We start from the raw sequence: 27,707 nt of genomic DNA, 5'->3' as shown, positions 1-27,707 counted from the left end.
GCAAGTCTCCTTCTCTTTAGACCAAGCTGGGCTCTTTCACTGAAGGGAAAGCCTGCCCTGCACTAACGCTACCTCACTCAGCCAGGATGCCGAGACAAAATTCTTTCTCAGCAGTCAGGACAGACTTGGCAAACAAGATAAACTTTAGATGGAGCTAAATCCAAATAATTCTCCAACAGCAGTTTTACTTAAGCTTGAACTAATTTTAGTTGGCAGCTCACTTACTTGGCTCGGTATTAAAATTCTTCTCGATTGTATTTTTATCTGCTTCTGAAGAATATAAAGTAGCATAGCATCTTACTTGATTTTTCTAGAGTATTAGATGAAAAAATCGCCAAAGATCACATCTCAAAATCATAGTCAAAATCTTTTTGCTTTTATTCTATTTAATGCTTAATATCTGGGAAAATACAATAAATAATTTTTCAGTCTAGAACAATTAGATGTTATGCTTAATAAAATGTTCCAAGAGGATGTAAAAATAAATTAATATCTTACTATTTAACTTTAATGACAAAGCAGGTCTCAGTTTCAGACAACTGAGAAATTTTCAGCCATGAAAGATAAATGAACATATTCTGCCTTTCTGTAAACACATGGCTATCATTGAAACCAATGGAAGAGAGATATTCACACACACACACACACACACACACATATGTGCCTGCATCAGAGGGCAGAATCTGGCCTAGATCCTACAAAAATGGTAGTCTGCAGTTGCATATGTGTGTATTTTTTTAACAAATAGAACTGCAGAATGTTCACGTATCATATTTTCCAAATCCCGCAACCACAACTTATATGAAACATTAGCATATAAAAAGTCATCACTGTACAACAACTTTTTTTTAAAAGTCAGTTGTCAAAAACATAAAAAAACAGCTAATTTATTAAAACCAGATATATTGTTTAAGTGCTGAGGTTTGCGTTAGCTTTCTCCTGTTTTAAGCACAATAATCTATTAAAACATAAAAGGCAAAAGTGGCTCAGAAAATGACAAACTCTCTAACAACATACTTACAGCTTTACTAACACCTGACGCTATAGTTAATTGAAAAACAATGTAAACACAATGAGGTACAGCTACCAACAGACACTTCTCACAACTGTGCAAACTGTGGGCCTCATCCTGCAAACACTACTGGCTCCAGAGCTTCCTCACAGGGCCAGTCCCACCGAGACCACCTGCAACTCCCTGCAGCAGCCCCCGCGCTGCCACTTGCAGGAAGGGGTCCCGTGACCCTCATGTCATGCACCTAATACCTTTAAAGCCTCAGATTTCCAACTGATGCAAATGTACACTTCAGTTCTTTAGACTTGAAAAGGTGAAATAGCTTCTGAAAAGTCTTATATAAATACTCCTTTAAAACTATTAGAGGTTTTCTATTTCAAGGTAAATCTAATAAAATATTGAACTGCTTTTAAATTAGGCAAATAGTGTTTGTGCTGCTTTTTGTAAAAAAGCAACAATATTCCTAGCTGTAACATACTTTATATGTTTCCAGTCACTCTTCCCTTGTATTTTACAAAAAGTAAGAGGCAGAGATATTATAATTTTGTTGGTGCAATTGCCTGTGGATTTCTGAAAGTCTGATGGATTTTTTTGTCATGACACTGTATCTGAAGTTCACCCCTTTTCACGAGTCTTTCCTCCAGTTTGTTTTATTCTGCTTCTTCGCTCTTCTCAGAACCACCTCCAGCTGAATTATCTGCTTCATACTTTTTATCAAGAGCATCTTCAAAGGATTTCCCACTGCAGTCATAGGTTTTACTTGTAGATCCCATATGTGTTCGAATGCGAGCTCCTGGCTGGTATAACTGCATGGCTGGGCGATCCTAGAAGAAAGGAGATGTGGTTAATGCTCTGGGAAACCTGTGAGGGAGACATATGTGGGATTTTAAAGTGATGAATGTTTGTGAAGAAAGCAGATTCTGTGTTAAATCACTTTACATTTCGTAAGACCCACGAAAAAAATGGAGTGTAATGAGAACCGACTATTTAATATCTGTCTTGTTTAGAACACTATTCTTGGGAGCCAAGCATTTTGAATAAATACAACTGTAAAAATTAAAGATCCTATGATACATTTGACATAAACAAGCAGACATACTGCAGTCAACTATCAAACACAGTATTACAGGCAGAACTTGAAAAATGTTACACCATTCACTAACACCAACCGAGAACAGCAGCCTGCGCACTTGCAACTCTGCAGATGAACAACAAATATTAAATACGAGCATTTAAAAAAAAGACAAATTGGAGAACAGTTTAGCAGGTAACAGCTAGAAAACTATCCTCAACTGAACTTTACCAGTTGATATGTGTGCAGTACCTTTCAAATCATCACTCATTACCATGATTTAAACATGGAATGTACATTTGAATTATACATATCAAAATGAAATTGCAGTTATTGTTCCACTTCATCATGCCTTCCATACCGAGTATGGGAGCTGGGGAATTCACCCACTGATAACAAACAAAGTAAGTACAATTTGACTATTTGCAGGCTTTGTGAGTGACCCAATCATACACTCATGCTGACTTGGTCACTGGAAAATGGAAGGAGCCAGTTTACAAGGAAAAGACACCTCAGACTTGCAAATGGTGATGTTCCATAGCTCCTGAGAACACTTTTTGGTCTTGAAATTTCAGTAATAAAACATACTGTCTCAACATACATACTCTAGCAAATACCAGTTTTTAATGTTATGAAGCAATCCATTCACCAAAACCTAAGCTTATTGACCAAAGTCTTAAGTTTAGCGAATAAAATTTAACAGCCTGTTTTAAGACAGTGGCAGAGCACTGAAACTGTCCTACATCAAACTACATTAATTTTCAACTACCTTCATAATCTGAAGTCATTCTGGTCTTTTGTTCTTTCATTCTTATTCCCAATACGCATTTTCCCCTTTTCTTTCTTTTTCCTTCACCTTTATCTTTTTTGCTCCACTTTTTTCCTCGCATCTCTTTAGACCAGATACCAAGATTCACTATTGGGCCATACAACTAGATCATTCTAGTTGGTGCTTTGTAGTGTGGTATGAAATGCATAACACACATCTTTCTATATCATAAACATTTGCATAAAACTAGATCCTCTGACAAACAGTACCCATTGGGAAGTTTGTAATAAAGGGTCCAAACAATTTTTCGTATCACAAGACTCTGAACCTTGCAGTTTGCGTGAAAGCTAGCACAACTGTTACTTACACCAGAAATTTCCCATTTTCTAATTAAATCTTACAGATAGAAGTTCGATCTCTGCCTAAAAACTTGTGTTGGCATTGTTAATTCTATAGGTAAGTTTTAAAACTCAGCCCTTAGCTCTTCTCTATGTGACAAATACTCTAAGGAAAAGTCACCACACTGAAAAAACTTTACTGATACTGCTTATTGTCTTTAGGGAACAAATCTAGCACTTGAAGTGTGGACTAATCCAGAGGCTCAGCAAGCTACCAGATGTGTGATGGGAAGAAATAAAGGAGGCAGCTTCTTAAGGCTTGACCAAAGGTCCCCCAAGACCCACCATCCAGTTCCAAGGCTGCAGGTTATTTTGCCAGATTTCAACAGCAGCATCACACGCATGAGGAAAATGGTTTTTCCCATCTTCCCATTTCTGAACTAGCCATTTTTCTGACTTTTCTACAGCCTGAGCTGCTGGTGTAACATGGAAAGTGGCTAATGTATACATGCAGATAAAACTCACCCATACTGCCCATTAACCTTTGCATAAACAAGAAGTGGGGCACACCAGGCTTTCTGTGTTTGCACAAGGTGATTTACTTTACGCGCAGTGAGTCCACCTGGGCTTGCTCTGCGCACGCTCCATACAGACTCACTCTGCATGTGGTAAGTTTACTCCCTGTCAGCCTTAATCCACATCACAAATCAGTCACTTACTTTGAAAGAGTTTCACATGTAGAAAAAAATTCTACACAAAACAGTGTTTTGGTTATCTTTTGTGGAAAATCCAGGCTCAGAAGGGAGAGAAAATGAGGGTGACATGGAAAGCCACCTCCTGAAAAGACCCTGGCACATCCACAAATTCAGACAGTCTGAGAAAAATGATGCCCTGTGTCTCTGGGACACAATAAGGCACAGCTCTACCACACACCCTGCTTGCACTGGTTTTGCACCTGCTCCTTCCCTGACAATGACTGTGAGGATAATTTGTCCTAACCAAACAACAGCCTTTTCATACTGGCAGGTATACAATACTGAAGAATTTGCACATTTACACCCTCTAAATACAATGGTCTCCAAATTAGCGCTTTATTTAAGTCCTTATGGTTCCTCTACCAAGCAATGCCTGGCTAATCCATAACATAATTACTTTATGAGCTGGGTAATGGAAGTACCTTTTTAAAAGGCTAGTATGCCACAGTTTATATATTTCATTACAGATCAGAAGTGTAACAATTTTTAATAGACTCATAAAATACAAGGCTTCCAAGAATAGCGCTCTAAAAATGCTAGGGCTTAAAGGAAGACAGTATGTCTTCTATATATTGTAAATGTGAAAGAGCAGAGACCTGTAATCTTAACTTATTTTAACTGCTATTGTCCTCTGATAACAACAGAAAGCAGCCTGTTTTTTACTGAAAATGAAATAAAGAATTGCTTTTTTTGAAAAAGCATCTTTATGCTGAGTTTGCAAAAGTAAAACCTGTGATCTCGAAGCGTATTTAACTAATGAAAGATTATCCTAAATGAATAAAAGAACCTTATTTCTTATGCGCTCCTTTTTGGATGCCATGTCATCACACTTGTCCTCTTTACCCAGTTTGTCTACTGCCTCCACAGTGAAGCTGTAGTTGTAGTTCCCTTTCTTTCCTCTGTCTTGGTTGTATCCTTTCCCCCATTTCAGCTCTTCTTCATTCCTTCTCACAAACTTGTCAAACTCATAGTGAGCTCTATGCTTTCTGCCATCATCCAGTCGATACCTTTGTCTTTCAGGTTCTTTTTCTCGAAATCTTCTCTCCAAATCTCTTTGCTCTTTGTCACTATCATTTTGTGACCTACAAGTATGTATGAAACCAAAGAAAATCAAAGCAATTAACAGTAAAAAAAAAGTCGCTGAGGGATACAACACAAAGCTTTCCTTTGCAACAGTATTTAGATCAATTGTATGGCAAGGTTGTTCTCTTCTCATTAAAAAGGAGTTATGTGCAATTTTGCTGAATGTCTCATCCACGTATGACCGGCCCTTGACTAAGGCGTTCAGTGCAAAATAGCAGACAAAGCTTTGCAAGCAAGATCGGACTTTTGTGCAACTGCTGTGGAAGGCCTGTTCTTCAATTTGTATCCCTCTCTACAATCCCATACATAGTTCTGCCATACTCTTCACATAAACACACGCTTCGTTATTAGCCCTTGTAGCTTGTTCTTGAGGTAACTCATATACATGAGTATTCCCTTGAATGGGAACATTCTGGGCCCGAAGGAATTGTGCAGGTATCATGTAACAAATTGTAAAGTTTTAAGACTCTACTCACTGATGCTGCAACTTGCAGAAAGCATTTGTGAAAATGAATACTTATGTTCCAGGCTTTTGTTTACTGTGTCTCCAGGTAATTTAGTCTACCTTTGCATATTTTATTTAGGCAAAAGGCCATTACCTTACCACAACATAATACTTAATTTCTGCTATGCTGCAACAGGTTTATGTTATAAAGACTATTTAGTCTGTAACATTTTGCTGCCTGTCTGATACAATTCTCAGCTCTCTTAATTTACTTCATTGTTCCTGCTCAGCAAGCGAGTGGTTCTCTCATACAGCCAATCTGCAAATAATGAAGAAAGATTACAGAATAGATTGAACTTTAAAGGGAACAAATACAGGCAGCTTCTTTTTATATATTAAATATGTATAACTACTTAAAATTGAAACAGGAAAGTGCTTTTGTACAATCTGCTCACATTTTGTGAATCAGCAGACAGAATCAGAGAGGATGGAGATTTTCTAATGGTGTCATGATAAAACAGTGATATGCTGCTCATTTAGAAGGGTTCCACATCAATAGAAGACCTTTCTGTATCACTTTTTAAACTAAAATAACAGAACTGTGAAAATGCTCAACCTCTACCATGAACCTGGGCATCGTTGGGGCTGCCAAGACAGGAGCCCCATCTCAGGAAGAGCTGGAGGTCTGCAAAACAACCTGAATGACAGGTAAGTTATTCAGCATTTTGCAAGACTCTGCTTGTGCCAGCCTAACACATTCACCAAGTGGCAGCAATATCCCAGGCATCTGAATCAATCATAATTACAGAGATACCATACCTGTAGCACAGAAACATATATATAAAATACTATGCTGACTCTCAAGGGGTATGTGGCTGTAAGTTGTTTTGTTTCACGTCTAATATGCTATTCTAGACACTAACTTGAAGTTCTAGCAAGGCTCAGAGCATGACCTTCCAAAAAGCCAGAAAGACACATCTCGATTTGTTGCTGTAGCATTGCCTGGTACCTGTCTCTTCCCCTGCCTGTTACTGTGGGTAAGGAAGGAATGGATGTGCCTGGAGGTAGGCAGGTGACAGGGATACAAACTCCACTTCAAAAGTGGTTAAAGCAGTTTTCTAAATTCAGCCACAGTGAACAGGCAGGCAACAGGGGAAATGGTGGGGTAAGCAATTACAAAGTCTAGGTAAAAGAGAAAGTTACACACCCAAAGACAGAGAAAGCAGAAATGAATGGAAGTAAAGGGAATGGAAGCATATTTCTGTTGGTATAGCTTCCAATCCATATGTGACCATGCATCTCATACCGAGGTCTTAATTTGTGGTAGATAGCTATTGCTACTGAGCTTTACAACATTATTTCAAACAGGCAATTCAGTCTCTTGCAGCTAAAATTGGAAGCTACAGTTTATTACTGACTTCTGAGTCAAAGTAGTTTCAACTTTATTTCTGATCCAGTTGAAATAGCTCATAGCTTACTACCTAATCGCACCCACTAATAATCATGATGAAATGAACACTTGGAAAGACAATGTAACACTTACTGTAGCTGAGCAGCCAAAAGGACTCTGTGTTACACCTGGAAAATCTACATTAATGCCTTATTAAAGGATCCATAGTAAAAACGTTTTATGGCACCACCAAAAGCTTAACACATAAAAAGCCTTATTAGCAAACAACTGACTTGCCCCTGCAAGTGTTTCTGTTGACCCTGTTGTCTCCCTTGTTGAAGAACAGAGTTGCTGAATATTTTCAATTTGCATTAGAGAATAGGAAATGCAACTTTTCAGCATCTTTCAGGACATACTCAACATACTGAAACACTGAGCCCATATCTGAGATGAATAATGCATGCAGGATATTATTGGTGAACCATTCCTTCAATTAGCAAATTCAGTGGTTTTATTTTCCAGGGTTTTTTTTATTTTTTAAAGAATTTAAATAGATTTTAAAAATTTTCGTTATTTTTCTATTTGCCATTAAGAGAAAGTTTGCAGCTCCTGTGTATTTTTTTTAAAAAAATCAAGAACCTATGTGGACAAAGGTAAAATTTAAACTACTCAGAATAGGTAGGTAAGCCTGCAAGGCTCCTAGAGCACAGTCCCAAACTTCCTCATATACTTTATATATATACATAATACCTTAGGTAACTTATTTGAATGCTACAGCTTGTCCTTATGTACTGCAAAGTACTTTTGAGAGCTTAGCTGCAAAGCTCTACTGAAGAACCAAGTACTATTTATCTCAGCAGCGTATTCTTAGTTACGTATCTTACATATCTTATGAGTGAATCCTGCTTGCGATGGGACAGACCTGCCGAAGGACAAAAGAGAGATGCAACTGCTGCAAATGTGTAACACTTTTTACAGGCTATAGTAGTAACAGGCCTAAGCTATACCTCTTGTTCCTACTATTGTAACACAATGTAGCACAGTAACACAAACGGCATTGGGAGACAGCCTTCTCAATGTGTCTATCACAAGGCTATCATTCATACCTTAACTATTCTGCCATTGTCCAAAAACATTTATATGCTTATTGCAGCAAAACCAAGCGTGAAGGCAACCTAGCCAGTTTAGCCTTCCATCAGTAATGGAAGGAGGGCCTTACCTGAGCTCTTGATGGGGAACAGGTGAAGTAAGAATGAAATCTGAATACCTTTTCAAACAGAGACCATTCTAATCTGGGATTTCAAGACATATCACAAATAACACTTTGCATCCACTAATACTGCCACCAGGCCAGTAAGCTGTTACTAAACACCTTTTACAAAAAGTACAGTGAAAGATTTGTTCACACACAGAATGAAATCAGTTATTTGCTGAAAAAACACCCAGTTAATGCACCACTTCTATCATGTTTAAGACTTGAGATGAAAGCATTTAAGATATAAATTGAAGCCTAAAATATAAATATTACTTACTTTTCCTTAAGTTCTTTCAGTGAACCCTCCAAAGATTTGGATTTTATACTCCCAGATCCAGGTGATTTATCCCAATTTTTTTCCTCAATGTCAGCTTCTTCACCTTTTTCTTTGTGCTTTTCACTGGCCAGTTCATCTCCTTTTTCAGGCTTCTTGAGAAGCTAAGAGATATTTGTATATAGTATGATGTAAAACTATTACCCTCTGTCGTAACAGACATTTTAACAACGTATTACATATATCAGCAACCTCCTTCAATATTTAAGGTTGAAAATATCTTATTAAAATGCTAGGAATGTATTTTAAAAGTATGAACTTTGAAGTTATTTAAAAAGGGCAGTTTACTTGTGCTAAGGAGTGACAGTAATTCACAAGCATTCAACTGCACAGTTTCAAATATGCTGAGAATACTGCAGAAAGCAGTTACCTACTCTTCTCTCCTGAGTTTTATATATAAAGACATTATTATGGTCTACGATTTCTTAGAAATCATATAACAGAGTTCAGCGTTATTGCCAACACAGTAAGTAGAACCTCTACGACACCACAAAGAGAGCAGGATTAATACTTCTATCCCTTGAAATACTACATACAAAATGTGTGCCACATGAACTACTTGGGATAGACTGGCATATAGTAGGTGCTTAGTATAAATACAGCCTGACACAAGAGATACAGACTGAGCAAAAAACTATGGTATTAGCAGGAAAGATCACATTACATTTTCACCTCAGAGATGAAGATTGTCAAGTCTATTCCTTTCGTAACAAATAGCCCCCAGAGGGCTTGAGCAGTGTCTAGCATTACAGGAATAATCTTTATAGAAGGACCGACTGACTCAAACTATTTCTCTAACATAACAGGAATAAGCAGAACATCTTATCAATTTTTTCATTCCACCAGTTTTTCTGAAATGAGCACACATTACTCTTCTCCAATATCTAAAACTTCTGCAATGTTTCTCTCGAGTAATATTCTCCTTTTCTTTCAGAGACAGAACTAGCTTTCAAGGTCACATCACCACAGAAATGCCATAAATACTGGAGTTTTTGGACAACCAGTTTTGAGTAATACATTTTAAGGAGCAAGTCGCTTTTCTTCTCAACTACAGTGTTTTTCTTTATGCCCAGATACAAAAAGTCTGTAATTCAGTTTCAGAACTTACTATTTTTATACCTCCAGGTGAAGAAAACTGTTGTCCAGGAAGAAAAGAGGAAAGAAATACACAGCTCTGTGGCTTCTCCCCACCACAAGATCTGGAGCGAGTCTGTGTCCTTGCATTAAGCTACAGACTGGTGTATCAATTTTCCTCTTCAAGAAAACAGCCTATAAAGCCTTTCCATCATCACAAAATTTAGTTCAGATGAATAGTTTTTATCTATGTCATCTCATACAAATAAAGTTTTAGATGTCCAGACTTAATAGCACAAAATACATCCACCTAAGTGAAGTCAATAAAAGCACATCCATCCAGATAGTTACAAGGCAGCGCAGACTGAAATTAGCAAGACTTGGTTAAAGCTACTATTAAAATACACCAGTTCTGAGCATAAACATGAAAAACTCTCCACACATATGCTAGATGAGGATTTACATGGCAGAAACTGTTAAAGCTGTATTTGCAATCATCTTCCAACATGTTGGCACAGAACAATTTGGTTCTGTCAGGTTATGTTGGCATAGAAAGCAGCATGTATAAAGATATCTGAGTTATCTGCCATAACTGCATCAGCACATCGCTGTACCTATGACAATTAGTCACACTTTCTAACAGCACCACCTAGCCAAAGCCCTACATTACTTTCCCTTCCAGTCAAAACTGGCTTGGTATATCCACACTGTATTGTAGTACACTAAACAAACGGTGAGATACTAAAGGAACTTCTGGATAACTACAACAGAAGAGTAGTCTTTTTTCATTAAGGTACCTTGATCCTTATTTCTTTTTCAGAAAATTTCTTTTGTTTCTCCACTTCTTTTCTCTTCCGTCTTTCTTCTTCTCTACGCTTCCTTTTCTCTTCCTCCCGCAGACGTTTCTTCTCCAATTCTCTCCGCCTTCGCTCTTCTCTTTTCTCTTCTCGTATTCTCTGAAGAGTTCAAAATTATTAATTGTAAATTGTCCAACAAAAAAACACGTGAAAACTTAAATGTTGAACTTCAGGCAAAAGTCTGAACGTACCTGCTTTTCTAATTTTCTATTTTTAATATATTCCAAAAGGGGTGTTGTTCTTCTAGCTAAAACACAAAAAATTTGTGATATAGTGTTCAACTCCTAAAATATGTACTCATTTACTTTAGCACTAACCCCTTTTTTCTAGCTTTATCTGCAAGGGAGCTAAATAATTAATAAAACTATTTGGTTATATATTTTTGAATGCGTTCCCATTGTTCCATTTTAGAAACACTGTGTTGCTTTTTTGTTGCTAGGGGTACAAGCAACAGAGGTATGTTGCATGATTATTTAATTAAAAGTCATTATCTTTTCAGTTCAAGAGACTTTTTTCTCTTGCTCATAGAATGGTTATTTCACCAAAATGGAAAGAAACGGGTTCAGAATCTCCTCCTACATTTTAATTTTGTACATCAAAACCTAGCTATATTGCTGTTCACAACAGCCCACATTACTGTAATCTCACACAGCACTTTTCAATCCCAGATTTTGAAGTACATCATGAAGGAAACATTTTTACTCTCATACAACATTTCCATTTAACTACCATTTAGCATTCATCTCTCCATGGGAAAACAGGATGAATAAGATATAAGTGGTTTCTCCCAGGTTACATAGCAAAGTATCAGCAGATTCAATAAAGCTCCAGCTTCCCAAATAACAAATAGAATACCTCATCTACTGGATCACACAGCCATTCTTATGTTACAGAGCTGTCTTCACACTCCAAAATCTAGCCTAAGCCATCTGCCTGAACCATCCCCAAATTCTACAAAAACTAGGAGAACATCATCAAATCCTGTATCACGTATAGCATAGCATTCATGACTGTCAATGCTGAATTCAAACTTGGAATTCATGTACTTACAGCTGTGAGTAGTTACAACAAATGTTGTCAACCTTAGACGTCCCAGGGTAACAGTTACAGAAAATGTTTACTACTAGAAATTGCCCTACAATTATGTATAATATTCTTCCTCAAACCAGAAGAAAATTTCATTATTGGAATGCATGACAGGATTTGGAAGAAAAAATAATAAAAAGGAAGAAATAATAAAAAAAAATCATTGAATTTGAAATGGCATAGCCAAAATCTAGACACAATTCATACCCCAAAACATCTGCATTTTTTTGTCTTGAAAGTATAAATATTCTGGGGGCAACCCATTCGTTAATGACAAAACCTTGTTACACAGTTATGAACGGGAAGACTAGACCGAATTCAGTATTTATTTTAAGCAAGTAACAACAGTCAAAAGCAACAACCAAAAAAGGTTGTTGACTTGAGATTTTCCTCCCTCTATCCCTAGATTTCCCATGCTGCCTCCCCCATACTGAAAAAATTTGGGTCCCCAGCACCCTCCCTACCAGTCCCTAAGATCTGCAGCTCTGCCTCTTTCCTGCTCCTGTAGGTTCCTGTGTCTGAGCAGTGTCCACCTCTGAGCACTGTTCCATGCTGAAAGTGATCACAAATTGTTACTGGAGGGTTTGGGGAAAGGACAAGCTGCACTGGGAGTCCAGAACTTGACCTTAGTCTTGATTAAGGCTGCGGTACAAGCAGCTTAATCAGAAAATATACTTGAAGTTCAAGGGAGAGAGGTAGTGTGATAAGTATGATCAGAAGAGGAGGGCAAAAATGAATGTTTATCAAACCTGAACTTTACCCATCTTATTTATGGGCTTTACTGCAAATAAAAATTTAAGAGGTTTTCCTTAAAATGTTTTATGAATTGTAAAAGAAAACAAATTACAAAACGAAGACCTGTGTCAGCAATAACTCTCATAGTTTATCTTGCTCTCTACAAACAAGCCAGAAGAATGAGCATCTTCATCTCGTTACAGAGAAAATCTGTTTTGTATCTCTCTGTCATACTGAAACTGATGAGCTAACACATCATACATGACACATAAAACACGCTGGGTTTTGGTAACACTACCTGGAGAAATGCTGAGAATGTGAGGCCCGATTCTGCCAACAAAGTCCTGGGCACATCTTTCATTGGCTTCAGTAGGAGTAACACCTTTGAAACTGAACATACAACTAAACCCTTAAGTAATTTTGCTATAAACAAGCTATCCACTGAAGTAACCTTTGTTTTTATATTGATAGCAATGGCCACAGCTTTGAATAGCAGAAAGAATAAAGCAACTAATTTGATTTCCTGTGGTTTAACAGAAACAAAACATTAAAACTCCGAATGTAAAGCTGCCTTCAGCCAATACTGTTATTTGGAGATCTGCAACTCAAGACTAATCATTTCCATTGATAGAATATTTTTAAGTTAATAAATCTTGCCTGAAACTGTAAACTTTTTGTAAATCATAAAATTCTGATTGTTTTCACTCTGCTATCAGATACTATGGAAGACTTGGGGTAAATGAAAAATTTTGGGGAACTTCCCTATCTAGAAGAGCAACAAACAAGTTTTACTAATAACAGAATTACCTAAACGTCCATACTTTTAACACTTTTATTTCCTTTAAATAGTTTTAAGTGCCAAATCTCCCCAGCCAACTCTCAAACAGCAGTAACAAGTGATAGGACAAAAGGAAACGGCTTCAAGTTGCACCGGGGAGGTTTAGATTGGATATTAAGAAAATTTCTTCACTGAAAGGGTTATTAAGAACGGGACCAGGCTGCCCAGGGAAGTGGTGGAGTCACCACCCCTAGAGGTATTTAAAAGACATGTAGATGTGCTTAGGGACATGGTTTAGTGGTGGACTCAGGCAGCGTTAGGTTTGCAGCTGGACTCAATGATCTTCAGAGGTGTTTTCCTACCTAAACGATTCTATGATTCTAACCAAAAGAGGTGTCTATTTTTACACTGTAAAGAAGTAACAGCAAAGGTTGGTATTTTTCCTACTAGATTGTCACGCCTAGGGAAAGAGTAATTGTTCTGCATGTTGTCACTTGGAAACACAGCACATCAGTATTCCATGTCATCCTGAGAACTGCATACTGGCATTAAAGATTTCAGTGTTCATCTTACTAAAGATTCTCCCCGAGACTGTGAAAGTCATGCTGCATGCATACAGAAAACAAGGTGTTGCCTTACTTGCAAAGCTTTTGCAGAACCTTGACAGTGAGAACAGAGAGATAATTTCATGTTTCTCAATAAAAGCAGCTAATATCAGAGATCAATTGTTAAGTATTCAGCTATTTTATCTTTTAAAAATAAATCTTCCATCTTCTAATACACCTGTAAGTATTCAGAAATATTAAGGACCTATTTCTGAAGCCACTGTGCATGCTTAACTTCCAGTGAAGTCAAGTGATTCCATGCATAGAGACTTAAAGGAGTAGATGGGCTGTTTCCTGCCACCACTTGGCTGGGTAACAAAAATTTAACTACGATAATCTCAATCTGTTAGACTGAACAGGTCAACTCTTGCAGCTAATATCATAAAGATATAAAAATAAGATATTTAATATTCTCAATAATACAAAAAAAAATCAAGAAAACAGACCAATGAGTTCCCTTGTTTTGGCCTCAATCTCTCCCAAAAGAATCTCAGGATTGGCACAGACTTTCTCTTCATCAGCGCAATAACTCTCTAAAAATTTCCTATATTCTGGATCTGTAAAAAAAATTTTTGCATTATGTTAATACTTTGCAATGCATGACAGAAATGGAATCTATTCTCCACTGTGACACCAAGAAAATGTGTTTACCGTCTTCAATGCTCCCGGCTTTTGCATCTTTCTTCTTCAGCTTCTTTTTTGAAATCTTCTGGAATGGAGCAAATTCAACCACTGCAGGATACTCCAAACCTTAAAAGAGAACAACGCTTAATTTTCTGAGGGGGAGAAACCCTCCCTACAGTCAAGCAAAATTTTCAAAACTCTTGAAACTTGTGTTGAACAGTCTTACTTCAAGGTGAATTTTTCTATAATCCTATCCTAAACTTCTAATGAAAAATCACATGTAGCAGTACTTTAAATTCAAAACAGAACACATTTATATTTTAATTATATACATAAACACTGAGTGCTTTTTGGACATGCTAACAAAGACAGTCAAAATGAAGATGACTACTGTGCACAATACAATTCTTTCATTATCATTTATAGTTCATTGATTACAAAAATTTACATAAAATCTCAGCCTGACAAGTGATAAGTACTACTTGGAAATAATCTGAAACAATTGAGTTGCTTCTGTAAAGTTTTGTTGCTTAAAGGCTTAAAAAAGAAATAAATGCTGGGTAATACTAAAACATACCACCTTCTTTCAGAACCAGAACTGTAAAATTCAGAATGTAGAATTGTGTGAATCTTTTTTTCTATTTATGATGCTTGTGTTTACTGACATGGATTCTTTGTTTTGAATTCTGCCTTAAATACTGGACTCTTCTTTGGACTGGAGTCAGATGTCTGTATGCAGCTTTTGAATTTCGCCTGGTTTCCACTTGTAGCAAGCTCAAGATTACAGTTTGCTCAAGTCCACTGAAAGATTGGCTTAAATCTGCTAGAACATGTGTTAACCTTATTGAACCTGGTAATCCTTGTTTTAATAAATGCAGTGCTGCCACAAGCCTCACCAGAGGGCACCTTTGATCAAAACTTGTGCTCTTTTATTTGCACAATCGATCATGCTGAACTGTCCAGCTGCATCCAAACTCGGTTTTGCAGTGCACAGAATATTCTCGCTTCTGTCCAGTGTAACACTGAAGAGCATGTTTAATTTAGGCGAAGTGAAGCCTTGGCAGAATCTCAAGAAAAGTTTCTTTCTAGTTTTTAACCTAAAAACATCCAGAATTTTCAATCTGGGAACCACACTGTGAGGAATGTGGTGTTCTCCATCTCTCGAAAAATCTATCCAAATCTGAGTAAGTTAGAAGCCTATAAAATATCTCAGGTAGGAAACGTGGAAGAGGAATTTTTAGTTTGACAGCCAGCTTCTTGATCAACCCTCCAGCAGGAGTGGACAGGACTCGTTTTCACACAACCTCTGCAACACTGCATGTACAGAACAGACAGAAACCCACACATCTATGTCTGGTTTATACAACCCATGCAATTTTTTACAAAAGGTATGAGTGAAGGAGGCAAGGAACCGCTAAAGGGAAAGCGCCATTTCTTGGCTATGGGAGTTTCATGCTACTGTAGGAGACCTGGATTTATCCACACCTATATTACCGAGTTTTTCTCTACTGCTGGGCAAACTTCTGCAGACTGAACATTTTAAAGATGGCAACCACTTTTCTGACTCTTGTTCTTGGGACTCAAGCTGTCTGTAAATGCTCTAAAAAGTTACGCTGTACATATCTCACAGTGGGTAGCCAAAACGATGAAGTCAAGTTTTTGTCTTCCTTTTTCAAAATAGGAATAAGTAGCACAACTTCATCTCACAGAAATGCACTGAAGATGTAACAACTCATGCTTGAAACGTGTTCCATTTCTGCTGTGATGAATTGTGAGGCTTGCGTAACATAACTGTCTTAATACCATACTGCTTAAGGTACAAGAACGCAGATAAAGCATGCACACAACACAGACAAGCAAGACTGCACAGACAAATGTATTCTGCACTTCATTAAGTGCTAGATTTTAATATATTTGTATGTGATGGAACTGTATATTGAGAGAAAAGCCTGGCATAATTAGCAAAAAGGAAGTAAATGAATGTTCTAAAATGGTATATGTATATATACACACTTAATATCTTACAAATAGTCCAACCTTTATTATCAATGAAGACATAGCCATCAAAGCGATCTCTAAAAAGAAGGATGTCCTCAGGATTTCTAAAGTTAATGTATGCTCTTGAGTAGAGATGAGGATAAAGGCTGCAACAAGAAACAATTTTATTTTCTGTTATTTACTATTCTGTTTAGGACTAGGAAAAAAGGTAAAACTAGAAGGCTCACACTGCAATTCTCACCTTCTTTGAGAAAAGGCTACCTTAAACATGCATATCAAAGTCTTTACATACACATACCTAATTATACATATGACAGAAAGTAACTGAACAGCTTCCTGGGTGCAACTGTGAATTTTTTCCTGAGACAAATTTTTGTCTCCCTAAATTATGGAGCATATGTTTCCACTGCGCAGGATCAAAGCTTTAAGTCTAGTATTTCATGACTTAAGAAATACGAATAACAGCATGCTTTTGGCGAACTTCTTGGTTGTGCTAAGAAAGTCTACTGTTGCTGAAATGGGAGAAGGTAATAAAAGCTCCCAGTGAAAGGGCAGTTGACAAGCTGTCACTATATTTAAAGATATTTCCACCTTTATGAAAGACTAAATTGACAAGATAATCCACTGAATTATATACAAATACATGCCACCTGACATACATGTGTATCAATACATACGCAATGTCTAGTTGTGAAGGACAATTACTGTGAAAATCTATAGCATTTCTAGCAAAAGAATGAACAAGTACTTACCTAAAAAAAAAATATCTGAGTTGTCAAGAATTTACTGGCATAAATCCCACTCCAAGGGTAAATGTTTAATGTGCCATACAAAAACCTCAGGGCTGGCATGCCACCAACCACAAAGAAACAGAGGTAATTTAATGAATTACCACCCATCAGCTAAGTTATTGTGAATCACGCCATGTACGTGCTTTAAACCCCTGCAACTGTGATATAAAATAGTTCAGCTTAAACTGCCTTCAATAACAGCTATGTATTACACCAGATTTTTGAACATATCTGAACACAAGCCCATAACTTTACAATACCTATGTTCATAATACTATTGCCACATATGGCCTGTCTTCAGACAAACTCACCACCAGCAGCAGGAGACAATAAACACACAGTTGCAACTGTAATTTAATCCCACAGCTATTTCAGAATCAGATTTCACAATGAGTGAGAAAGACCAAAAGATATGTGTTCAATCACAGGATCCATGCACACGGCAGCTCAAAGCAAGTTACTACAAACCAAGAAATTTTTTATTTTTCAGACATGTATCCATACAGATTCCACTTTGGGTGTTAGAAGGTGGCCATGAAGAGCATTGCTGTGAATAACTAACCAATAATTTTGTAAACCCACCAAATGTGTGTTTGATATTGCAGCCTGGAGAAATGTTTAAAAAAACCCAAAGGGCTTTTTTCATTTGGATATTTTGCAAAAACCAGCTATGGAGTGTTTCGACAGCACGTAGAATGTAAGGCTTTTACTTCTAAGGAAGAGCTGTTTCATCCATATATATTCACTATACTTTGATATTCTAGGATGGGAACACCACTGAGTGAACTATAAGCAGGTAACCACAACAATGCCTGCCATGGCACAGCTAGGGCTGTGCTGCTGACACAAAGCAGTGCTGAAAGACACAGGCACAGCATGCTCAGCTGCCACACAGCTGTGGACTGCTTGCAAGTAACCTCTAGACAACTTGACCAAACGTGCATGGTGGCACATGGCTATGTTTTGTCATGGGGTTCTGCAAACCCTGCAGAATCCTCTGTGATCAGATTTGCAAACCTCCAGTCTGCATATGCAACACAAGGTATCTCAAAGGTGGCTGTGGAGCTACCACCAAGGTGCAAAGCAGATGAAACAAGCCAGCTTTCTTCTCATTGGTTTCACAGCAAAAAAAAAAAAAAAAGTAACAATTTTTATCATTAAATACAGTTTTAAAAAATATCTTTCAAAAAGGCCTACAAGTGTACGTAAAAGAGGACATTTAGTTGTGTCAATCCATAGCTGTGCTGGAAGAAATGTGCTGCCTAATGGCTGAAACAACGAAGTCTCTTTGATAACTGGTGGCTCCCAAGAAGTAAACTTCCTTTTCTGTCATGTTAACAGGACTACTCTTATGTTTCATGTTCTTTGATGTTTAGATTAAATGAAGCCTGACATTAGAGATACCAAATATAATTATACACTTGAAGCGCTGAAGATTCACAAGACAAAACCAGTAATCTTGAGGGAGCATTATTTTTCAGCCCAGTTATTACCATCTGAGATTGAGAAATTGAGTTTCAGTTCCTAGTCTAAACAACGATTTTAGTGTTTTATGTATCTTCAGTTTTTGTAAAACACCAAAACTTTCTGTAGATCAAAGACTGGGACTCAGGTAAGTGTCCTACCCAATACATTATTGTGACACTTCTCTGTCTTAGTGCACAGCAAACAGCTTCATCATGTAGTTGGGATTTTTTTTTTCCCTGCAGTAACTTAGAACCTTATGGTTGGGCACACAACCATTGTGAAACAGAACTGAAAATAGAAACTTATTCTTTTCTTGCTTCCTTTAGCTTGTACATCATCTGTTTCATCTGCTTTGGCAACACAATCTTTTCCTGGAACACAACATAGTATTTTCTTTAACATTTTCAGCTTAGGCTTATCACAGTGGGTATCTTTCAAAATAGAGAAACATTTGATATGGTTATTAAGAATTTTTTAGTAAAAAAAATAATGAGTCTGAAACATATAAATGGGACTCTGGAAAGCAGAGATTTAGAATTTACCTTGCCAATAAGTGATCCAATGTTACTGCAATACATTATTAACATCTTCAAGAACTTCATTCACATCAGCACAAACATACAAAAATATAAAAGCATGCTTGTGCACAATAAGATATTGATGTGCACAGCAGCACAATAAAATAGGATTGTCTGTTCATTATTGTTGCTGTGTATCAGGGTAGAAGGTTGCAGAAACACAGCTACAACAATGCTTAGCAATTACAGGTTCCTTCTCTGATGGAGCCACTTCTACAAATAAAGAGCTGGTTCTTACATGCATGCAAGTTAGCTGTCAAGAGCGCTTAAGTGGATAAACCCCTGATCACCTGAGTGTTTCAGACACCTAACTTAGGCTTCTTACCTAGCAAAGTGGTGTGCCTAAAAAAAAAAAAAAGCATAAAATTCACTCTCTATAATGGGAAGCTTATTAAACCTAGCAAATCAGAAATGCTTAGCACTGGCCTAAATATAAAACACTGTCTCTTACGCTGGGTTTCAGACACTTGACTTCCAGCTGCTGCTCCCAACCCTGGAGTCCCTCTTCACCTACCCACTGTGTGACCGTGTAGCAAATGCCCAGGGTTTCACGGCCACAGGCACTTTGTAGCTACTACCCTCTCCTAGGAACAAACATTTCTGCCTTACTTCTGTACTTTGTACTCAGCAATTATTGGATAAAATACAGCCTTTGCGCTTCACGATTTTGCTGTTCAGCTGAATTCTACAGAAGGGCCACTAGACTCTGTGGACTCTCTGTGCCCCCTCCTTTATTAAAGTATCTACCAGTGTAGGTTTTGTTCAGGATCTGAAATTCAGTTTTGGGGTTGCATGGTTAAGGTTTACACTAGACAGCTGATTCTATTTTGCCATATGTTTGCTGTCTATAACATTGCTTTCCATCCATATCATGTTTTGGACAGATACACTGCACATAATATTGGCATTTCTGGGATATCACTTAGAGCAATCTCTATGGAAACAACCCAGATGAGACTTGACTGTACACATTTCTTCAGTACAACACACTTTGTTTTCTGCTGTGCATTCAAGGGCATTCAATCTTTTAGGTTACGTGTATTTCTATAACACTTAGTCTATCATCTTTTCAAGACCTTACTTTTATAACAGTTTTAATAAAAAATACATTCTAATAGTTTACTTCTACAAAGTATCTTTTAACGCAATTGTGTAAAAAGACTGGTATACAGGAAAGTGATTGTAAATAGTTATCTACAGTATAAACAGCAACATGTAAGCCAGAAAAACAGCCATCATATCTTGGTAAAAAAAAAGCTGTCAACTTGTCAGTCATGGTATATGTGTGTGTGTGTGTGTATATATATATATTTACACACACACACGCATACACACACACATACATACATACTAACATGTACATAAATATGTTAAATATGTGGATCTCTACATCTAATTTTGGAGTGTTAAACTCCTCCACCCATTCCTATATTACCTAATAATTTCTGATCAAATGGATAACTCATCATCTACATTGTCATGTCAAGCTAAAATTCACTGGCCTTCACCGTCATCTCTCACCTTCTGTGGTCATTCACATAGTGGACGGAATTGGCTTAATATTAACTTAACCCAGCCTTTCCTTTTTACACATGTATAAACGAGCACAATTTGCACAGCAGAGGAGAAGCAGAAACACTGCACGGTTGCAATGACTGACTGTTACTCATTCCATCCAGAACACTGTTGTGGTGGTTCCCTAGAAGCTCTAACGGTGCTGCCCCTTCAAAGCAGCTGTTCCTGGGTGCATACCATCATCCTACAGCATTAATGCTATTTGCCTACAATAACCCTAAGCAAGATGTTGGTAATAATTTATGAAGGGAAAAGGAGGAGTGCTGTTTGCAAGAAGCTTTATCACAGTCTGCAGTATGTGGCATGGCATCAACTATCTGACTAGGTTTCACATAAGCAAAGCTCCTGTTCAGATCTCTTTACTTTTATAACCTCACAACGATATTAACGAGTCCTAGCTCAGTACCACGCCCAAGCAATGACCCAAATCCTGCAGAGTCAGAGCTCAAGCACTTGACTCAAGTTTTAGAAGACTCAGAAACATCAACTTGCAGACAAAAAAAAAAGTATCTGGAAAAAATAGTTAATATTTGGAGTTTGAGAACAAGACAGACTGTCAGGAAGGCAGAATCTTTATTATCAGGTATCAAATGATGTGTCTACCCAACAAATCTAAATTGATTTAAATAATAAATCTAAATTTAGATCTCTGAAGGCCACCATATCAGTCACAGAACGTTTTGTTTGTATTGTGATGTCAATGTACAAGAGAGAATAAACGTCATGCAGTAGATCAGATGAATCTGAAAAAAATGAACGAAACACAATGCAACAGTCACTTTCTAAAATTATTTTACTGACACGGATGTTAACTGAAAAAGTGTTATACATTAATGACTTTACTTAAATGAAATTTTAAAAAGTGTTATAGCTTGCCTATAAGACATTGTAAACTTTGATGACCTTTAGACTGCGAAAAAAAGAGAAACTGGAGTTTCTCCAAACATATCTTGTTTGTTTTGTCCTTTATGGTGAGATGACCTTGGAAATAAAAATGTAGGAACAGCTACAGTTAGACTTCTCTAGTCCTCTTTCTGACAGCAACTAGCAGAGGATGCTTAGAAGTTTATTAAGAAATGGAAACGATACACTGACACTTCACCTAGCGTATAATTTCAGCTAGTTGCAGTCTAGGGACTTCTTAATACAGAATTTGTATCCTTGTGTTTAATATGTTCTCATAGATATTTATTTGTCTAACTGCTCCTGAACAGTTTTCAGTCTCCATCATTGCTGGCATCAATTTCTGAAAAGGAGTTCTGTGGTTTAACGGTGTGTGAAGAACAAAAAAAAAGTCTGCACTCTACAGAAACCTAAATAAGCTCTTAGAAAGTTCAGTTATCCAGAGCTACTCAGGCTGGGGTTAAACTGAGATGTTACAGCTCTTAAGGCAAATTTGTCTGCTTCTGCATCAAAACATTTGTATACCCCTTTCTCTTTCCAACAAACAGATCCTCTTCACTGAGTAGCTTCTCGTTAGAATTTGCTTTGAATCTTTCCATGTCATATTGTCACTGAATTCTCTGGACTGGTTGCTCATATGCACACGATACAGGATCTAGAAAAAAGCTAATCAGTGAAAGACAGACGGCGCGGTAGAGACAGCATGCCCACCTTGTCCTGTAGCTCCTTCTGTTAGCTGGAATAGTGTGAAGACACATGCACAGAATTTTCTGAAATTTTGTCAACTGTCCATAACAAGACAGATTACTGCAATACAATGCTTTACACACAGAAGAGATTTCTCTGCTGTATGAGGAGATCAAAACTCACTGTATTAATTTTGTCTCTAACTTGTAATTTCTGGAAGTTTACTGTATATTCTACAGTGTGTGAACATATATAGAGTTAAGCCATAAACAGATGTACATAGGTATGTGTCAGCATTCAAAATGGGTGAAGTGATCCTGGGCCAGTCAAAGAACAGGTAAGCAGTCAAGCCAATACTTTGCAGAACTGCAGCTAAATGCCCATGTAAACTGCATGGTTCACCGCAAGAAGCTGTAGCCATACGAACCCTGTAAAGATAAATCCATTCTGAAAAAATACATCTTTTGTAAGTAAGCATAATTTTTAAGAAGCAAAATGAAGCAAAAAAAGTGAATACAAAACAGTTCATGCTGCAAAATTCAAACTTATATGAAAAGACTTTTTTCTAGAGAGTATAAATTTGTGAAGGCAGGAGAGAACACAAATCCAAAACTCAGGAGGAAGAGAACATTTTTCTCCTGTATCGCTGTTTTATTACAGGGCTCATACACAGGACTCAAGGAAACTGACAATCCAAGTACCATGTATCAGAGAATTCATTGTTCAAAAGTTTAAAAATGTGTATTCTTTGCTTGCAGCATCTTGAAGTCTAGTACCAAAGCAATTTAAGAAATACATCTTTATTTTCTTCAGACATTGTTACTTTTAATCACCAAGATCTGCTCTTCAAGGCAAATGAATTTTTAAAATGTTTTAAGTATGTCCTCACCCCTCCACCAGAATGAACTACTGTCAGATACGTGATCTAACAAACTTTTTAATATATACTATGTTCCGTCCCTAGCTATATGAAAGTACATGACTAATAACACAGCATGAGAGAAAAGTCACAATATCTTTAATCAGTAACCTGACATGGATGCAATTAAATGAGCAGACAACAAGCTTTTTAAGTACTCCAAATTTCATCACATAAAAGTAGAGAAAATTAAACTTTGTATGTACAACTGTTGTAAGTGACTTGACTTTTCTAAGATGGCCGACTCCCTAAATTCTTATGCCAGCAATTATTCTGGAAAATTAAAATTTTATTTTTTAACTGTTACCTGGCATTTTACAGCAAAACACACTGAGGACAGAGACATTCTTCAGAAAAAAAATTTGTTTGCCTGTGATATTTTTCACTTATCAAATGAATAGCTGGGACAGAAGCCTTAAAGAAACCCATTTGGAAACATTGATGATGAGGTTCAGAAGACAAATGTAAATACCTACAAAGACTTCCAATCAGAATAAAACTTCACATCCTTTGTGCTTCCACCAGAAAAGCTGAAACACCTACTATTTTCTTGCTGCACATATATGTAACTACCTAGGTGAGGCAACTAGTTTCACTAAACATACATTTGCTTCGTTCTGATTGTGGGGTTGCCTCTGAGAGAGCCTATATAGTCACAGTTAACATCTAATAACACAGTGGTGGCAAGAAGTGGTAGCATCCTTTCAAACAAAATCAGCCCAAGAACTAGACTGGTCAAAAGCAATTTGTCACAAACAATTCCCTAATAAAAGAAAAGCTATCTGCTCTGGGTGGGGTCCCCTGTAACTTTAAAAGTTGGTCAGCAGTAACCATCCAGTATCCCTCTGTAATCAATGGAAAGAATATGGTGCCTGTGGAGGGTGATTCATCACACACTAAGACAGGCTCAAGACAGATCTTGCGCTTTTATTTTTCAGAACACATGCAGATGGTAGCATACAAAGTATTTTGTTTATTTTAGTGGTTAAGCTCCTTGTCTTCTGGAAATTGTTTCGTTCGAAAGCTAATCGTATTTTACCACTGTGGTGCTGAGTAAATGATACAAATACACTAGCAATTCTGATTTATGTTAAATCAACCATATTTTTTTTATTTTTGCATAAGAAAAAAATGAACAAAAATGGATCATCTGGAAAACTTTACAAAATAAATACAAACCCATGTAAGCAAACAAAGAAATAAGCTCAAATAGCACTCATGAAAAAACTTATGTGATATTTGCCCTAGGCTGACTCCTTCACAGAGCTGGTAAGTCTGCCTCATTTTACCAATGACGGTTAAAAGAAATATCAGTGTTTTAAACCAAATTATGCTCTATCCATATACAAGAGACTTCTGTTTTTAAAATCACCAGCACAAAAGAAAAAGCCAGGAATACATTGCCTCTACAGATATATCCAGCTTTTCAGAAATACTTGAAGTAACTGAACAAAACTAACAAACCAGAAAAAAAATATGTGATTCAGTATGTTCAAAATACCTTAATTGGGTTTTAAGCATCTGAAAACCTATACAAACAGCTCAGCCTCACCTGGGATCAGCAGTGCAAAACTCAAAATAATCATGGGCAGGTAGAGGATGTAGCTGTTCCTCCAGTTGCTCCTTAGTTAGACAAGGAGGGAGCCGTCGAATAACTACCTGCATATATAAAAGAAAATGGAGATTTATCTTTGATCTAAATATTGTAGAAAGAGACTAAACAAATAGTATTACTCCTCTTTAAAAGCTCTTCCTCAAATTGGGAACTTCAATTGGAGCATGGGCCTTCCTTCTAGTGATTTACCTTTTTGGACTTGCTGACAGATGGAACAATTTCCCTATCTCAGTTTCTGCTAATACTGTCAAATTGTAGAGTAACTGAAATATTCTGATGAAAAGCTTGATAACCATTGCAATATAGCCAATAACAAAATATTTTACCAACCAAAAATATATTTTTACAGTATCTTTTTTTAAAATTGTTTGAACTAACTTTTAAAGTCTTTCATTACAACACTATCTTAGCGTATTAGGTTTACGTGTCCAGGGGCTCCACGGCAGCCTCTGCACGGAGAGGCCAGGGCTGTCCTATGCCAGACACAGCCATGGATTTGCTAGAAGTGGCTGAGCCCAACAGCCAAGATGGGGGTGACTCTGGGAAAAGGTACTTAAGAAAGGACAGAAAAAGCTGCGCAGCAGTGTGTGAAACAGAGAAGCAAAGGGAAAACAGTGTGAGAAACAGGCCTGCAGACACCAAGGTGAAAGAAGAAAGAGAGGAGGATGATCTCCAGATGCCGGAGCAGAGACTCTCATAGAGACCATGGTGAGGCAGCTCATGGAGTATCACTTTGGATCAGATATCCACACCGCAGCCTATGGGGAAGGAAACCCATGCTTCAGGTGGAGATGCCCTGAAGGGAGCTACAGCTCATGGAGAGCCCACTCAGGAGCAGGTTTTCTGATAGAACCTGCAGCCTGTGGAGAGGAGCCCATGCTGGAGCAGGTTTATCCTGAAGGACTGCAGCCCATGATAGACACGTGCTGCAGAAACACATGAACAACTCCACCATGTGGGAGGGACCCCCGCTGGAACATTTCATGAAGGACCAGTTCATGAAGGACGGCAGCCCATGGCAGGGACCCCACACTGAAGCAGGGGAAGAGCGTAAGAAGGAAGGAATAGCAGAGAGGAGCAGTTATGCCCCATCCACAACTCCCATTCCCTGTCCACCTGCACTGCTTGGGAGCAGGTGACACAGGGCCTTGGAAGGAAGGGGGAAGGATGGGAAGACGTTTCAGTTTTCATCTTTGTTCCACACCATGCTACTTCTAATTTTTTTTATTAGCAATAAATTAATTTTCTCCAAGTTGCCTGTGGTTTGCCTGTGACGGCACATAGTAAGCGATCTCCACGTCTTTATCGCAACCCATGCATTCTTTCATCTTATTTTCTTCCCCTGTCCTGCTGAGGAAGGAATGAATGAGAGAGCAGTTGGCTAAATTCAGCCCACCACACCTGGGCAACCGAGCAATAATTAAGGCCAGGAAACCGTACAGAAACCTTTGGGGCAGAACGAAGCCAGCACACACAAGCAATAAAATAGCCATAAAATTCCAGACAATCTACTTCCATTTCTTGCCACAATCTGAATTTAGCTTAAATTTAAGTTAACAGTGATTTTCAGTGTTCCAGTCTTCCAGTTTAGAAACTGGGAATAAATCAAATCTCTCAGTACTCTACGTAAAAGCGCTCCAATAAAGCCGGGGCGACAGCAGTGCTCTTGCCCTCGCAGGAGCTGCGGTACCACAGCAACAGCCAGTCTGGACTTGATGAGCTAAGGGCGAAGCGCCAGGCAAACCTGCCGGGCCCCCAGAGCGCCGCAGCGAACACCCCCGCGGCTGAGGAGCCGGCCCTGGGCACACCCGCGCTGCCCGGCGGCCCAGCAGGGCGCCCCGCCGCCGCCCCCCGCCCCAGCCGCCCCCTCCCGCCCCGGAGCGCCCCCGCCCCGCCGGAGCCGCGCCCGCGCCCCCTCACTTTGCTTAGAGCCGTCTTCTTCTCATCTCGCTGTTTACCCGGCACGGGCTGAAGCGGCGGCGGCGGCGGCGGCAGCAGCAGGGAGGGCGGGGAAGGTGGCGGCGCCAGCGGCGGGTTTGGCGGAGCGTCCGGGTCGCGGCGAGGCGACTCCCGCCGCAGCGGGATGTCCATGGGCCACTTCTCGCGGCCACCGCCCCGCATCAGCCCCGGCCCGGCCTCTCGCTCCGACCGCATGGAGGAACCGCGGCCGCCGCCGCCCGCACCGAGGCGGGAACCTCGCGAGAACTGGCCGCCGGCTTGGGGAAATCTCGCGAGGTTTCGGTGGGGGGCGAGTGAGGCTCACGCGCGGCCGTCGAAGCTGTGGGGGGGCGTCGGCGCCCGCATGCCTGTCCCCATGCTCCCTGATGGCGGAGAGACGTGCTTTCAGGTGCCCCAGAGGGCTCCCACTGTGCCGGGGTGAATAGTGAATGCTGCACCACTTATCTAAAGGATGACGCACCTATGTTTAGTTAAAGTCGGGAGATGTCCAAGGACCCTTATTGCAACATGACGGATGCACAGACTGCTAAGTCCTTGGGTCGGTTATCTTTAAAAGGGACATTTTGTCTTAGATTCCTGTTGTACATGCAACGTGGCGAAGATGGAGGCTTTAAACATGACCACTAAGGAATAGAGTCTGCATAGAGACAACTCCTCAAGGACATTGTCCAGGCACAAGGTGTGTTAATGTTGTTAACTTGAAGATATACTGGGTCCTTGAATGGAATGTGCTAATTGTCCAGGTGTGAGATATGTTAATGAGTTCCCCCCGGAAAGTTAATGAATAGACATGAGTGACTTGTATGAAGAGGGGGCTGAAAGGTTCCCTGGGTGTGCATGGCTTTGGTGGAGCGATCCCCCATGCACCCAGCGCTGCCCAATAAAGATAACCTCTGCTCACTCGAATATTGGTAACTGATTCTTCAAATCAGGGGGGAGGGGAGGACACAGAAAGTTGTCCATTTCCCTCCTGTCATGGCCCTGACCAAGGCTCATAGATGGA

The 27,707-nt window shown here is 38.8% G+C and overlaps 1 protein-coding gene and 1 long non-coding RNA gene across 5 annotated transcripts; one reads left to right on the top strand and one right to left on the bottom strand.

Moving 5' to 3' along the window:
* Positions 1-1,340: 1,340 nt before the first annotated feature.
* On the bottom strand, positions 1,341-26,955 carry UPF3A (UPF3A regulator of nonsense mediated mRNA decay). Of its 4 annotated transcripts, none has more exons than XM_040584617.1 (10): positions 26,666-26,955; positions 24,683-24,789; positions 16,250-16,356; positions 14,240-14,338; positions 14,035-14,145; positions 10,576-10,631; positions 10,325-10,483; positions 8,397-8,557; positions 4,734-5,028; positions 1,341-1,836 (listed from the first exon to the last, which is right to left on the bottom strand). In XM_040584617.1, the coding sequence occupies exons 1-10, from the start codon at positions 26,897-26,899 to the stop codon at positions 1,663-1,665; spliced, it is 1,503 nt and encodes a 500-aa protein (XP_040440551.1). In that variant the 5' UTR covers positions 26,900-26,955; the 3' UTR covers positions 1,341-1,662. The 4 variants fall into 4 exon arrangements, with proteins under 4 accessions (XP_040440551.1, XP_040440549.1, XP_040440550.1 ...); XM_040584615.1 differs by having other exon boundaries at positions 4,954-5,028; positions 26,666-26,940; XM_040584613.1 differs by having other exon boundaries at positions 1,614-1,836; positions 4,790-5,028; positions 26,666-26,940.
* Positions 9,182-26,550, top strand: LOC121083840. The gene is made up of 3 exons (XR_005826503.1): positions 9,182-9,191; positions 19,274-19,276; positions 25,741-26,550. It is a non-coding gene; the product is annotated as an uncharacterized LOC121083840 (long non-coding RNA).
* Positions 26,956-27,707: the final 752 nt, after the last annotated feature.

This window comes from Falco naumanni, chromosome 2 (genome assembly GCF_017639655.2).
Source record: "Falco naumanni isolate bFalNau1 chromosome 2, bFalNau1.pat, whole genome shotgun sequence".
In the NCBI taxonomy this organism is placed as follows: Eukaryota; Metazoa; Chordata; class Aves; order Falconiformes; family Falconidae; genus Falco; species Falco naumanni.
The sequence above is the reverse complement of the archived record's forward strand: the minus strand, read 5'-3'. Positions and strand labels throughout refer to the sequence as shown.